The sequence below is a fragment of the Perca flavescens genome, chromosome 10 (assembly GCF_004354835.1).
Source record: "Perca flavescens isolate YP-PL-M2 chromosome 10, PFLA_1.0, whole genome shotgun sequence".
NCBI classification, from domain to species: Eukaryota; Metazoa; Chordata; class Actinopteri; order Perciformes; family Percidae; genus Perca; species Perca flavescens.
Window position 1 is genome coordinate 34,196,081 of NC_041340.1, and position 14,082 is coordinate 34,210,162.

Sequence of the window (14,082 nt, forward strand, 5' to 3'; positions counted from 1 at the left end):
TGTCACCAACTATAAAAACCGTTTGACATCTGTGCTGGCCAATAATGGCTTTTCTACAAAATATTAACATGGTGTTTGTCCAGGGGGTCAAATACTTGTTTTTCCTCATCAGATGGTTATCAATTTTAATAAATTCATATGATGTGATTTTCTGGAATTTTCTTTGGGATTCTGTCTTTCACTGTTAGAATGTACATATGATTAAAATTGTAGATTTTTGCATTCTTTGTAAGTGGGCAAACCTGCAAAATCAGCAAGGGGTCAAATACTTATTTCCCCCACTGTATAGTATAGTTGTAACATCACAACTGTACGAAGTCCTGACGGCTTGATTAAAAGGCACAGTTTCTGAATATGGGCTGTGTGCATTTCTCTGTGGATTGAGCGTTTTGATACATTCACAGTATTTATATAGCACCTTGACCTGCTTTATACATTTTTTTAAACATGGAAATCTCACTTTTTACAATATGGGACCTTTAAAATGAGTCAGTGCATCATTTTGTCCTTTCTTTGATTTACTTGAAACCATCGAATAGCACACTTTCACACAAAGCTAAAATTCTGTTGTGCAGTATGCCTTTACAGGTATTTATACATTTAACAGAAATTAAGGGGGGGGTTTCTTGGTTGTTTGTCCACGAACTCATATGATTTTGTGAATTGTAAGAATGAGCAAAAGTCATGAATAAGATACTAGTACCAACTTTAATAAAAATGATTAGCTGTACAGTGTAAATAGGCTTTGGTGGATGAGCTTACAGTATTTTTTTCTGAAAAAAGAAAAGGGACTCAAACCCCCAGACAACAGTGGTGCAGTGTTAAACCAACTGAGCCGTAACAAGACACAATCAAAGAAACAGTGCAATGTTAAAAAAAAAGGGATAAAAAGAGTGATATTTCATCTTTGTGCAACATCCCAATCTTAGTAAGGAACTGACTTGTGTATTGTGATACAAGTATAACTGACTTAGTTTAAGCGCTGCCTGTAGTTCACCCTGGAGTCTTGTACTGTACGTTAGGTGTGTGCACTAGAAACATTCAAACATTTGGCCAGTGTGAAATATTGCCTTGAAAATAACAAAATTCACATCAACAATTTACTGATTAAGGTTATGATGATGATGGTTCTGTTAAAAAAAAAAAAAAAAGTGTATGTATATACATTTTTCTGTACTTTTTTTTTTTTTCTCTCAGGCTCAGTGTGACAAGGGTTGTTAAGTTACAGGTTTATTTTACAGAAAATTAGTGATTATTCACAGATCATGTAATCACAGCAAAACAATAGTGAAATGTGTTCAACACAACACTATTTTTTAAAATTACAAATATTGAGAAGTAAAATGTCTGCAAATCAACCCGCGTGTCGTCTAATCACTTCGACAGCAGCGCACGTTTCTCAGATCAGTTTCCTCTTCACACGTGAATCATGTCAGCGAAGCTGATGATAACACCAAATTAAAAAAATCCACACACAAGTGCAATCAGTGAACTACTTTTGATTCAAACAGATTAAATGATCAATGTGAAACACTATTGTCCCAAGTACGAGATGGGTCAAATGATCAGGATAGGAAAGCACAAGCAGTTCCTTCATTGGAGAGCAGCATTGGATCTACTGTAGGGACATGACACCGTTTACAGCTCAAGAGTCACGTTTGCATGTTTGGTAACTTTAAACTTTTCTAATCCACTCACACAATCTTCACAAAGTATTGCTTTCATTATCAGCAGTAAACACCCATCAGATAATGATTTATACATGGTTTTAGTTCAGCGTAACTGGTTTGGATTTCACATCAGATTAAATAAAAAGTCTCTTAAAAATTATTTGTCTCCTGCAAGCAACCAATCAGAAATTGTCTTTTTCTTTTAAGTTGATAAATATAAAATATTCTGCAATGAGTCCCCTGTATTTCAGAACAACTATCCACATTAAGAGTTTAATAATTTAGCTTTACCCCAGTTGTTTGCATTTCTGACTTTGATCGTGAATAACGGCCAGAATTAGTGCTACCAAAATATTGCTTATTGCAGCCTCTCAAATGTGAGGATTTCTATTTCATTCCATACTTTCCAGGCTGTTATCGGAAACCCTGGTTTATCACCATGAACCAGAGAACCAGCTGATTGGAATGACTGGTATTTCAAAAAGATGCTGTTTAGAAGCTGTCCATCTATGAAAAAAGGCCAGTTTAAATAATATATTTGTTGCAATAAGGAATGTGGCTTGCTGCATGCTTTCCCAACCATGGATATGCTAACAATATAGAGAGGCACAAAGACCTGCTGTCCTTTATAATCCATGTGTGTTTGTGGTGTGGATGTCATGGTGCTTGGCAATGATGTTGCTGTTCTGTGCTATTGTTTTTGACATAAAAAACAAAAGAGATCTAATAACATCTAAGTGTCAAATAAAGAAAAGGGAAAAAGGGCAGTTTAAAACCCAGATGTCCTAAAATAGACCAATGGGCTCATTGTATGTGTTTAATTATGTTTTATAAAAATGTCTCTTGTTGGCAGATGTTCTCTAATGGAAATGTGTATCTTTACAAACATAAATTACTGAGCATATCAGTAAGTGTTTTCATGCTTGGGCTTCTGTTTTTGAATTTTTGTGAACACAAGACTGTAAGCCCTGAAAGACCGACACATTTAATACACATTACAGTTACGAAGTTTTACATTTGATAGGTCCCAAATTGGCAATATTACTTTTATTACGCCTAACTGGAGCAGAGGGAGGGGGGAGTCTCGTCAGAGTGCATGCACAGAATCCATGCATTATTTGAGGGTGCTGCGGCATTGATGACATGCTGTCAATCAAACAGTGAGAAAAATGTATATAAAAAGTATGACTGAAATGATGTGCATGATTCAGATGATGGTAATAACCCATCACCACCCCAATAGACTGGAGAAAGGCATTCAGTTCCTTTTTTTTGTGCAGTCATACAACAGCTTTATGAGCTGAAGCTAAGCCGAGAGACTGAGGGCTGAGCAAGGACTTCTTTCATAGTTTGTTGATGCTTTTTTTTCCTGTGTTTGTGCAGGGTTTCTCCCCCCCCCCACACACACACACACACAAAAAGACATGCTGGAATTCTCTCGGCATTGCCACTGACCAAGGCACTGGCCTCAGAACTGCAGTTGGTCCCCAAGGCACCGCACTGCGACTGACTAAATAATTAGGATAGGTCAAATGCAGAGACATGGCCATGCTGGCATTTAAAAAGTAACTTAATAAAGTTACACTCCATGAACCCCCTCTCCCTACAACCAGTGAAATATGTCATTTCCATGAGTGATTTTTTAACATACAGCCACCAAAGCAGCCATCTGCTCTTACTTTAGAGTATCTTGGCATTTTCTGTATGATCACCTGGACTCTGTGCGTTGACAATGAGCACTTACTGAACAATGTGTCAAATGGTAGTGGATGCTAACTGATCTGTTCAAGTTACAATGCATGAATGGTCGGCTAATATGGCAAATGAAGGCACTGGAAAAAAAATGAGTATTTGATAAAGATATCACTACGTTGTACTGTAGTAAAATACACAACATATTCCCCGCAGCATCAGACTCCCATATTACAGAAAATATGAGGAGCAAGTAGGTACATTTTAAGTTTCATGAGGCAAAAAGCTGGTGAGCTTTGACATGAAGCGGACACAACAAACGTCTCCTTTGGTGCTGGACACTATCTGTCCTGGTTGTCCAAACTGAGGCCATGGTCCGATGCGTCCTCAGAGGGAGTGTCTAGGACAGGATTGACAAACCCCTCAAAATCAGTGTTTGCACTGTCCTCAGGAAGGGTACTCACAAAATCATTCTCCCACTCCAGTGCGTTGGAGTCCTCGGAGGCCGAGGTCGGGCCGCTGTTCATCTGCTTGGCGCCGGGCCGCAGGGCTGCGCGCAGGATGTCCTCCTCCGTCCGGGACCTTTCCCAGGCTGGGAGTGCACGATTGATTCCTACAACACAAGGACACAAGCTTTCACTCTGACAGCAGAAGGCAATGAAGTCAAAAACTGCTGTAGGCAGTAATCCAGTGGCTCAGAGCATCCAAGCAACCTGTTCCAACCCGAGACTTTCCAAACCTAATTTAAAACTTCATATATTACATTTCTTTTTATGGAACCTAACCTAGATGCCATATATGGATATCAGGGTGCAGCACCTAAGCCATTTTGGGCACCACCTAAAGTCAAATAAATGTAAAATCAAATCGGGAGCATCAAAACTAACTAAATTGCTTTTCTCAGAACTAATGGTTGTAGTTGGTCTCTGGTGGACTTATTAAGCAAGTTTTGTATTTCAAGTTTTTGATTGTTTTGATTATTCATTGTCTGCTCTAGCTTTTCCATTTTTCTGTTTTAGACACAGATAATGTAATAAGGGTCCAAAATTATCACACACACACACACACACACACACACACACACACACACACACACACACACACACACACACACACACACACACACACACACACACACACACACACACACACACACACACACACACACACACACACACACACACACACACACACACACACACACACACACACACACACACACACACACACACACGAGTTCCACAGTGCCCTGCCTTGCAACAACAATGCATAATAATACAAATAACCCTGTATGAATCATATTAAAATGATTAAATTATATTGTGATATTAGGTGTCTTTCAATAGCTAAAATGGACGTGAAAAGAAAAGTGTTTCTGCTGAATGGCAGACAAGAATTCTCACATACGGTCACATACATGTTTAACTCCTGTTATTTCAATATTTTGGCAATTTTGGATTTGACGAGGGTTGATACATATAAGATATACTGTATGCACAAATGGCCTGCTCTGCCTCTTCCTCCCCCCTCTTTGCCGCAGTGTCGCTGAAAAAAAAACACAATCATTCGTGGCTGACGGAATAACCGGAGCCCTGTTCTGGAGGCACAGAAGGCTCTGCCTCGGCCCTCCTCAGGCGTGTTCACAGTTTGAACTTCAAATCAGGACGTTACGAGAACGTTTGGTGGATCAGGGATTTGCGACGGACGCAAATGAAACCCTCACCTTCCTCGTCTTCCCACTCTAGATCCAGGGAGGTCCCGTCATCGTTGGTGGAGCGGGTCTTGGTGGTGAAGTCCCAGCTGCACTCTGTGTTGGGGGTCACCACGTTCGTGTCAGACGGCAGTCCTACAAATAAAGAGTCAATTATAACAACAGCATGCATGGAACTCTAGTACCTTTTCATGGAGATGCAGTATGGAGGTTCACTTACTGTTGCCCCTGAAAGAGTCCGACTGGGCTTTCACATTCTGGAGGTAGACGTCAAAATCCTCGCCAGCGTTTTGCCTGGAACGGGTCATGACAACAATAGCAGAACTGTAAAAGCAGTCACTCATGGCTTTGATGGGCCTGAATAATTCCCTAAAAAAAGGCTTTTAGTAATACCGGTTCCTCTTTGTTTGTTGCTCCCTTCTGGCCCAGTAAAAAGGAGTTAACTGAGTTATGAGACTGGGATACGTTAGCCTACACACTGCAGGAACCAACTGTGTGCTCACATGGTTAAATCAACGTTCCTGTTGAGATCTTAAAAAAAGAAAGATGTCAGATTGTCTGCCAAATAGCAACGAATGAAATCATACATCCGAGGTGCTGATAGATAAGAGTTGTTGATTAATACTACTTCTTAGATGAGTGATTTGCCAGCTGCCGTGGTTCAGTAGGTAATATTATTTGCTGAAACGGTCACTATATCCTGACAGAAGCACGAGACAATCTGTGAAGAAAAAAGAAAAATCATGTTCCTCTGCCCCCCCCCCAAAAAAAACAAAACAAAAAAAAACTAGGCAGCACTGACCAAATATGAATCAAGATTCTGTTACTGTATTGCCCATTTCTCGCCTAAATATGTTTTCAGAAACATATTTTAGTGTAATGTTTAGCTGTAAAATGAGAGAGTTTGTACCAAGTTTAATCAAAACCAAGCATTGCCACCAGGCCAACTGGCAACTTTACAGTACACTAAAATTTGTTTCTGAAAACATTTGAGGTGAAAAAATATGCAACGCATTAACAGAATCTCGACTCATATTTGATCAGCGCTGTCTAGTTTTACAGTTTGACCGCAGTTCACGAGCTGTCACTGCGTTAGAGACTCCTCGGCTCTGATTGGTTGTTTTTCTTATGCCATTGGGAGCACCAGGAGGCGGCAGGGGAACAAGATCCCCCCCTCCTACTGTCAGGATATAGTGACAGTTTGAGCAAATATCACAAAAAGCTATTTTTTTTTTTAATGAAAGTTACCAACTGTAGCTTTAACTTAATGCCCCTTTAAATAAATCCAGCATTACTGTTTACTTGATATATCTCTTTTAGTACGCCTACTAAAATCTATGCGGCGCCTCATGACCGCAGCTTGTCCTCAGCTACACAGCTATCCTGTTGTCTGATGAACTCAAGTGACTCACTTTCTTTGCTGAGTTTCACCGCCGGAGCCATCTGCTTTCCCCCGTGTCCTCTGGGCAGGCAGCTGCTAACAAAAAAAACCCACAGATAAAAAAAAAAAAAAAAAAAAAAAAAAAAAAGGACAGTCCTGTCTTCCCATGATAAAAAAAAAAACAGACTCTGTTTATAATATCAGTTTTGGTGCTATTAAGTAAAACATGTGAGCAAAAAAAAAAAAAAAAAAAAAGAATTCATATAACAAAGCAACACCAGAGAAGCAGTGGAATGTGGAATGAAAAGCAAAGAAATCTCAATCCCAGCTGCGTCCCATTTCCATTATATCACATTCTATGAAAAACAGTTTCCCTGAAACAGTATAGGAAATATATAGCCGTGATATATGTATGTCATCCTAACAATACTATTATATGCTAATAGTTAGGGTTGCACAATATTGACAAATTGTGATATAGATTATGAATATCACGATACCAATATTAATTTCGATATTTTTAAACCTATGCAAAGTTACAAAAGTTACGGGAAAACGCATTGTAACAATCTTCATAGATTCATAACAATATAGTGCACAGCGAGACTTATGTACGGCTCCGTAGTGTGGCTGGACAACAGGTTGGTCGCAAAAGAAAAATATTCAATCTATCAGACTCCAAACTTTTATAAAGTAGCGGGACAGCTACCTGTGAGAAATAGGTGCAGGATGGGATTCGGTACCGTTGTCACTATCTGATGTGAGTCGAGTGCCGATGTGAGTCGCACATGCGTCAATTTGCGACGCGTAGCCTACGAGATGCTAACGGCGTTTTGAGCTAACATTAGTAATCAAGTAGCCTACTAGATGCTAACGGCGTTTTGAGCAAACATTAGCAATCAAACAGTCATAGATAGCTAAAACGTTTTTGAAAAGATTTCCATCTTCTGTTATTGTATAAAAGAGAAAAGTTTATTATTTTACGGATTTCACAAATTTCAGTATGACACGTTATGCCGTAAACCGTTTAAATCTGAGCATGCGCGACTTACATCGGCACTCGACAAGAGCCGGTCTGACTCGGCTAACATCGGGTATGACACCGTTTGTCTAGTTCATTCAGAAGCTTCTTGAAGCCTTTTTTATCCACTGTGTGGATGGGCATCATCTTTGGCCAAATAATACGTTACAGCATTGGTGATTTCGGTATGTCTCTTCGAGTTCTTAGTCGTACTTTATGCCACTAGCAGAAACACTCGCTAGCGAGGCTCGTTTGGCTAGCTCTGGCGTATTAATTGCAACAGGGTTTTTTTTTTGGGATGCACTCATGATTCGTTCCGTTTTGTTGTCTATCTATTTCTTCACTTACACCGTCACTCTGTTGAAATATGCACACACGTCACGTGGTACGCTCCATAGGGTTTGTCACGTAGTGGACCCGTGTGCTGATGTGCACTAACGTGTGCAAATGGCGCGGTAACTGGCCAATGAAACATGATCATTACAGCGTTTCAAGCGGGCTCTAAATCAAACACAACTAGGCCACACAGCCAACGGACGGGACGCAGCGCTCCACAGAATATTGCATACTTATTGTGACACCTTCGATATAATATTGCACAACGTGATATTGCGATAACGATATTAATTTGATATATTATGCACCCCTACTAATAGTCCACATTTCTCTCTTCAGTAATGTGAGGATTGTAATGACTGTAAAAGCCATAAAAAAGTGAGGGGTATTATTTTCACTGCTTGTACTTGTGAATAAGGGGTCATTGCAAGTTTTATGTCTATTGTATATTGTACTCATCTACTGTCTATAAATCCATCCTGAAGTGCCCAATACTAAAAATACTGACCATTAGCAGTGTTCCTCTACAGCTATGAAAATTGCTGACATTGCTCTGGTATATGGAGCACTGAGACGTACGACAGTTTCTCAGACTGGATAACAAGGACATGTTCATACGGACAAAAAGAAAAGAGAGAAAATATCACTGTGTCCCTTTAAGACACAGAAGGCTGAGGACTTGAAACAGTGGGAAGCCTCTGCACAGGGCCAGCAGGTTAGAGGAGAAGTTGTTTTAACCAAGCAGTTAGTCAAACTGGCAGAAGGGAGCGCGCTCAGTGCCGCCTCACCTCCTTCAAGTTTCGTTGACGCGCCAACCTGGCGGCCTCACGCTGGGCGGCAATTCTAGCCTCCTCTTCTAGCCTTAACTTCTCCTCTTGTGCCTCTAACTGAGCAGATGGAACACAATGAAACAAACACAAAACACAGAACAGAAAATTACAAAAACAGAAAAAAAACAATGCAGCAAATTAAAAAAGAATAAGGCAAACTAGGTCTAAAACATGAAAAGGAAATAACGGTGGCTGTAAGTCTAACAAAGACAGACTGTGTTTTACCTCCAGTTGTATCTTCTGGTCGATCAGGAGCTGCCTGTCTGAGAGCGCAGTGTAGCGGTGCTCTTTGAGGTGTTTGATCTCATCTTCACTGATTGGCCTAATGAAAAGAGAGCAATGAAACATACTTGAGTGGTAAACGGTTCTCTTGTCAAAGAATACTCGGGATTATTGGTTTTTAAAAGTCACGCCGGATCCCTTACCTCGGGCAGGGCTGTGGGCTCTCGGCCTGCAATGCAAAAAACACAACATTTAACCATAATGGATATCAGGAAATGCATCTTTGACTCAAGTGCTACTAGTCTGGGACTCTGCAGACGGTAATCGAGTTACTCCCAAAGTGATGCTCAGTGGCTGCGCCAGTCATCTTCTATCCATCATTGGAGGAACTAACAGAGGCTACTCTGATTGGAGTCTGAAAGTAGAAACTATCCTGGAAGTAACATTACTAATAATGCATTTTATTTATATAGCGCTTTTTTTTTTTTAAAACACTCAAAGACACTTTTAGTTTAGTTTAAAGTTTTTAAAAGGAAATACACGTACTACAAAAATTCACACACTAAAATACACACATTATTAAAAAGGAACACGCCGACTTATTGGGACTGTGTCTTAGTCACCGTGTCCCCCAGAGTTAGATAAGTCCATATATACCCTTCTCATCTCCGTCCGTGTCGTAACTCTGTCCGACGCACCCACTGTTAGCCTAGCTTAGCACAGATCCTGGAGGTAACCGGCTCTATCTAGGCTACTGCTCCCAATGAGTGACAAATAACGCCAACATGTTCCTATTTACGTGTTGTGATTTGTATAGTCACAGGGTGTACAAATAACAAGGTCACAGGAGACACAGCCATCTTCTAACCGTATACATACTGGGAACTATATTCTCAGAAGGCGAAGCACTGCTACTTCTGCTACTTGGGCGGAGTAATTTGCTGTGAAGCCCCGTAGTGAGGAGCAGAGAGTAACAACGGTGCTTTTCAGGTGCTGCACTAATCACTCCGCCCAAGTAGCAGAAGTAGCAGTGCTTCGCCTTCTGAGAATATAGTTCCCAGTATGTATACGGTTAGAAGATGGCTGTGTCTCATGTGACCTTGTTATTTGTCCACGCTGTGACTATACAAATCACAACAAGTAAATAGGAAAATGTTGGCGTTATTTTGTTTGTCTTATTGGGAGCAGTAGGCTAGATGGAGCCGGTTACCTCCAGGATCTGTGCTAAGCTAGGCTAGCAGTGGGTGCGTCAGACAGTTAGGACACGCACGGAGATGAGAAGGGTATGTATGGACTTATCTAACTCTGGGGGACACGGTGAATAAGACAAAGTCTCAATAGGTCGGCGTGTTCCTTTAAACATAATAAGTACCAGCATACTGCAGCTTTTACTTAGACTATACATCTTATAAAAACCCTTTTGCAGTCTTTTGCAATGTAGTTGGTTCCTAAATAGAACAACAAAAGAGTTGAGAGAAAACTAATTTTCCTTAAACCTATTTAGGTACTAAAGGTTCTTAGAAACAGGACACCATAAACACGATTTGACTTACCTCATCACTTTCTACCAGATTTTCAAACTGCAAAATAAAAAAAAACCACACAATTAGACATGTATCAGAATACTGAATAGTCATCTGTTATAACAGAAAATAATACTAGTAAATGTACGACTCACACCTCAATCGTATAATGTTCCCCTGTGGTGGTGCTTCGGAAGTATTTTGACCTGCAGGAATAATTGTAAAGTTTGAAAAAAGAAAGAATGAAAAAAGTATGAACACACCGACAATCATCTAACAAATCTGAAAATGTAGATAATGGCTTAACATTTTATTGTGAATATCTGCACTTTCACATGACACAATTGTATGATGAATATGTTATATGATACTATATTATATATGTATTACCACGGTCATAAAAATTTGACAAATAAAAGCAGCTGCTGTGTTCCTGGTAGCTCTGGCACTTAAGGCCAACATTATGATAATTTATTTGTAGCACAATTAATCGCAATTGTATTGAAATCGCAATATGGACTAGTGCAATATCCAAATCGCAATGTTAATAATTTTCAATGAAAATCAGAATAATGATACAAAAACCATCATTCCCTCCAATATCGTTAATCTTATCGCAATCACAATATCAGTCAAAATAACCGCAATTAGATATTTCCCTCACATCATGCAGCCCTACTTCTTTGCCAGTTTGGATGGAGGTGATGTGGACAATGCCAGACTATGTACAGACTCACTGCACGCTGAATAAATTGCTCATCTGTAATAGTACCCAGAATCAACCTCAGTGACTTTACACAACATAATGCTAAAACTGTAGCATTGAACCCAGATGCCAGTGCCCTGCTGTAAATGCAGTGATGAATTATGTGTCTATATTCTCAGAACTCAACAGGTAAATTGGCCTATTCGCCTTTCTATCAAAAACTTGATTAGTTCCTTTAAAAAGGTCCAGTGTGTAACGTTTTTAGTTGTTCATTATCAAAATCAGTGTTGCTCGTTCACAAACTTGTCCTTTTTCATGAATATTTACCACCACCATCAATTCCAAGTATTCCTTTTGGCTTGAAATTTTACATTTGCATTCGCATGAACTGGGGTAGACGCTCCATATTCATACTCCATCTTGAAATACGTTAGCTGGTAAGGGACATACAGGACATACTGCTCCACCTGTCGCGTTTTCGCCGTCACATGATAAACTCACAGGTGCTGCTAATGATGCTAATGGGTATCGTAGCTTCCCAGGCCCGGCAAGTTTGAAGAAGGAAACGTGGAGGACCACATGTATTCAAAATCCAAATTTCAGGAACAGGAGTCTTATTCTTCTTCGCCCAGAAAAAGAAAAAGGATGTTGAAAAGAGCAAGAGACAGGCTTTTTGAAGCGGGAAGGCTACCGTAGCTGTAATACCTACTTTGAACTGCGTGGTAAGAGAGAGAGTTGATTGCGATATATGATCTCAACGCTAGACGGGAGAAATTCCCACACATTGGACCTTTAAACCCTTAAAACGCATTAAAGAACTTTAAAAAGCAGCAGTTTCTTTCATATTGAATGGTTCTGATCAGAGTCCAATTCACAAGTAGAACACAGTGTAACAGCCATGTTGCAATGGGATTTGTGATTACTGTGCTGACTAACGTGGTTGTAACTCGGAGCAGTTACAGTTACACAGTATGTGTTACACAGTGCAATACGTATAAAAGCATCAAATTTAATTGATTGACGCCTACACTGAATGTCATCAATAAGTTTGGAATCTGAAAATGACTGGAAAAAAAATGTGACACAAATTAGTTTAAGAGGATCATTATTGTTATTTTTTTTCTCCCTTTATTACAGTTTTTAGCTTTGATCCAGAATAAAAATCTGTGAAATTCTGCGGCCTTTTGTGTGGCTGTGGTATGTATGTAGAAATGTATGGATTGAAGGTCCAATGTGTAGAAATTTCTCCCGTCTAGCGTTGAGATCATATATCGCAATCAACTCTCTCTCACCACGCGGTTCAAAGTAGGTATTACAGCTACGGTAGCCTTCACGCTTCAAAAAGCCGGTCTCTTGCTCTTTTCAACATCCTTTTTCTTTTTCTGGGCGAAGAAGATTCCTGTTCCTGAAATTTGGATTTTGAATACGTGCCGTCCTCCAGGTTTCGTTCTTCAAACTTGGCGGGGCCGGGAAGCTACGATACCCATTAGCAGCATTAGCAGCATTAGCAGCACCTGTGAGTTTATCATGTGACAGCGAAAACGCGAAAGGCGGAGCAGTATGTCCTGTATGTCCCTTACCGGCTAACGTATTTCAAGATGGCGCATGAATATGGAGCGTCTACCCCAGTCCATGTAAGTGCAAATGTCAAATTTCAAGCCAAAAGGAATACTTGGAATTGATGGTGGTGGTAAATATTCATGAAAAAGGACAAGTTTGTGAACGGGCAACACAGAGTTTGATAATGAACAACTAAAAACGTTACACTCTGGACCCTTTAAAGAGTTAATGTCAAATCTTACAGGGAATCTTACTGCTGCTGGAAAAAAAGCTTTTTCATGGCAGACATTTGACTTGTAACAGCAAGAAAGGCACAGATGTAACTATATTATGAGTAGGGTTTGGCATCAAGAACTGATTCCTACTTGGAATAGTTTCAAAAATTACAATTCCAGTGGAATTGTTCTTATTTAACTTGATATTCTTCCATTTATTTCACTTAATTGAGTGTGGCACCAAACCTAGGCCTACATTTTATTACTCCAGTTAAAATGACTGTCATTTTTCAAGTTTTGAACATGACCTAATGGAAGCAGCTAAAGTGGACGTTAAACAAAATGATAAAAGGCCAACCCAACTAATAACTTCTACTGTATCGGTCAGCCCCAATATGTAAAATACGGACGTGGTGAAGGAGTGTGATACAGCGCGCTGCTGGAAGAGAGCAAGCCTTCTGTAATCTTAACAAAGCATTAAGTCAGACTAAAAAACATAAATTATTAATCTAAAATGTGATGGCCTGCAAAATACGCAAGAAACAGACAATTGAGACACACTGAAGGTCCAAATATGAGTCCACAATCATTGTCACCGACTTAAAACAGCCCTAGCTCAGTTTTTCTTTTATGCTAATGGTCTAACGTTAGTCTAATTAGACCTAGCTAACTACATGTCCACACTACTGTTGCTAATAGGGGTGGGGTCTTGGTTCCTGTTGGTAGTGGCTGGCTGCAGGTTAGACCCCTCGGAGACCCTACACTGGCGTAACCAGTAGTTCATTTACTGACCTATATCTCTGGGTCACAACATCACTACCAGGTTGACACACAGAGCTGTCAACGAGTCTTAATAGAAACACTGTGGTATCACTTGCCGGCTAAGCAACTTCTAGCTAACGTTAGCAGTAACCGGATATGCTGGTTCAGATGATGCTTTTTATGCTAGTTAGCTAGCTCACCTAACTAGCTAATGCCATGTTTCACTTACCCGCCTCCTCTCTGGATCCTGTTGGCTTCTCTCCTGAAGAGCCCAACACAGAATGCCCAGCAGTTACCCATCGCATTGTCAAATATTACTATTATTGTCTAGCTGCCTAGCTAGTAAGGTCCTGACAGCTGCTGCTGCTGCATTGGTAGTTACATCTCCAAGTCCAGTCCTGCTCGGTCCTGCTCCAACCACTTCCTCATTCTCCTTCCTCTCCCGGTGATGAC

The 14,082-nt window shown here is 40.2% G+C and overlaps 1 protein-coding gene across 3 annotated transcripts; it reads right to left on the bottom strand.

Annotated features, from left to right (window-relative positions):
- Positions 1-689: 689 nt before the first annotated feature.
- ap1ar (adaptor related protein complex 1 associated regulatory protein) lies at positions 690-14,081 on the bottom strand. 3 transcript variants are annotated; one of them, XM_028589654.1, is made up of 10 exons: positions 13,859-14,080; positions 10,544-10,592; positions 10,417-10,443; positions 9,067-9,092; positions 8,867-8,963; positions 8,600-8,698; positions 6,486-6,550; positions 5,294-5,367; positions 5,086-5,208; positions 690-3,975 (listed from the first exon to the last, which is right to left on the bottom strand). In XM_028589654.1, exons 1-10 carry the CDS (start codon positions 13,927-13,929, stop codon positions 3,704-3,706), a joined length of 903 nt encoding a protein of 300 aa, XP_028445455.1. In that variant the 5' UTR covers positions 13,930-14,080; the 3' UTR covers positions 690-3,703. The 3 variants fall into 3 exon arrangements, with proteins under 3 accessions (XP_028445455.1, XP_028445456.1, XP_028445457.1); XM_028589655.1 differs by having other exon boundaries at positions 6,486-6,547; positions 13,859-14,079; XM_028589656.1 differs by lacking the exon at positions 8,600-8,698 and having other exon boundaries at positions 6,486-6,547; positions 13,859-14,081.
- Position 14,082: the final 1 nt, after the last annotated feature.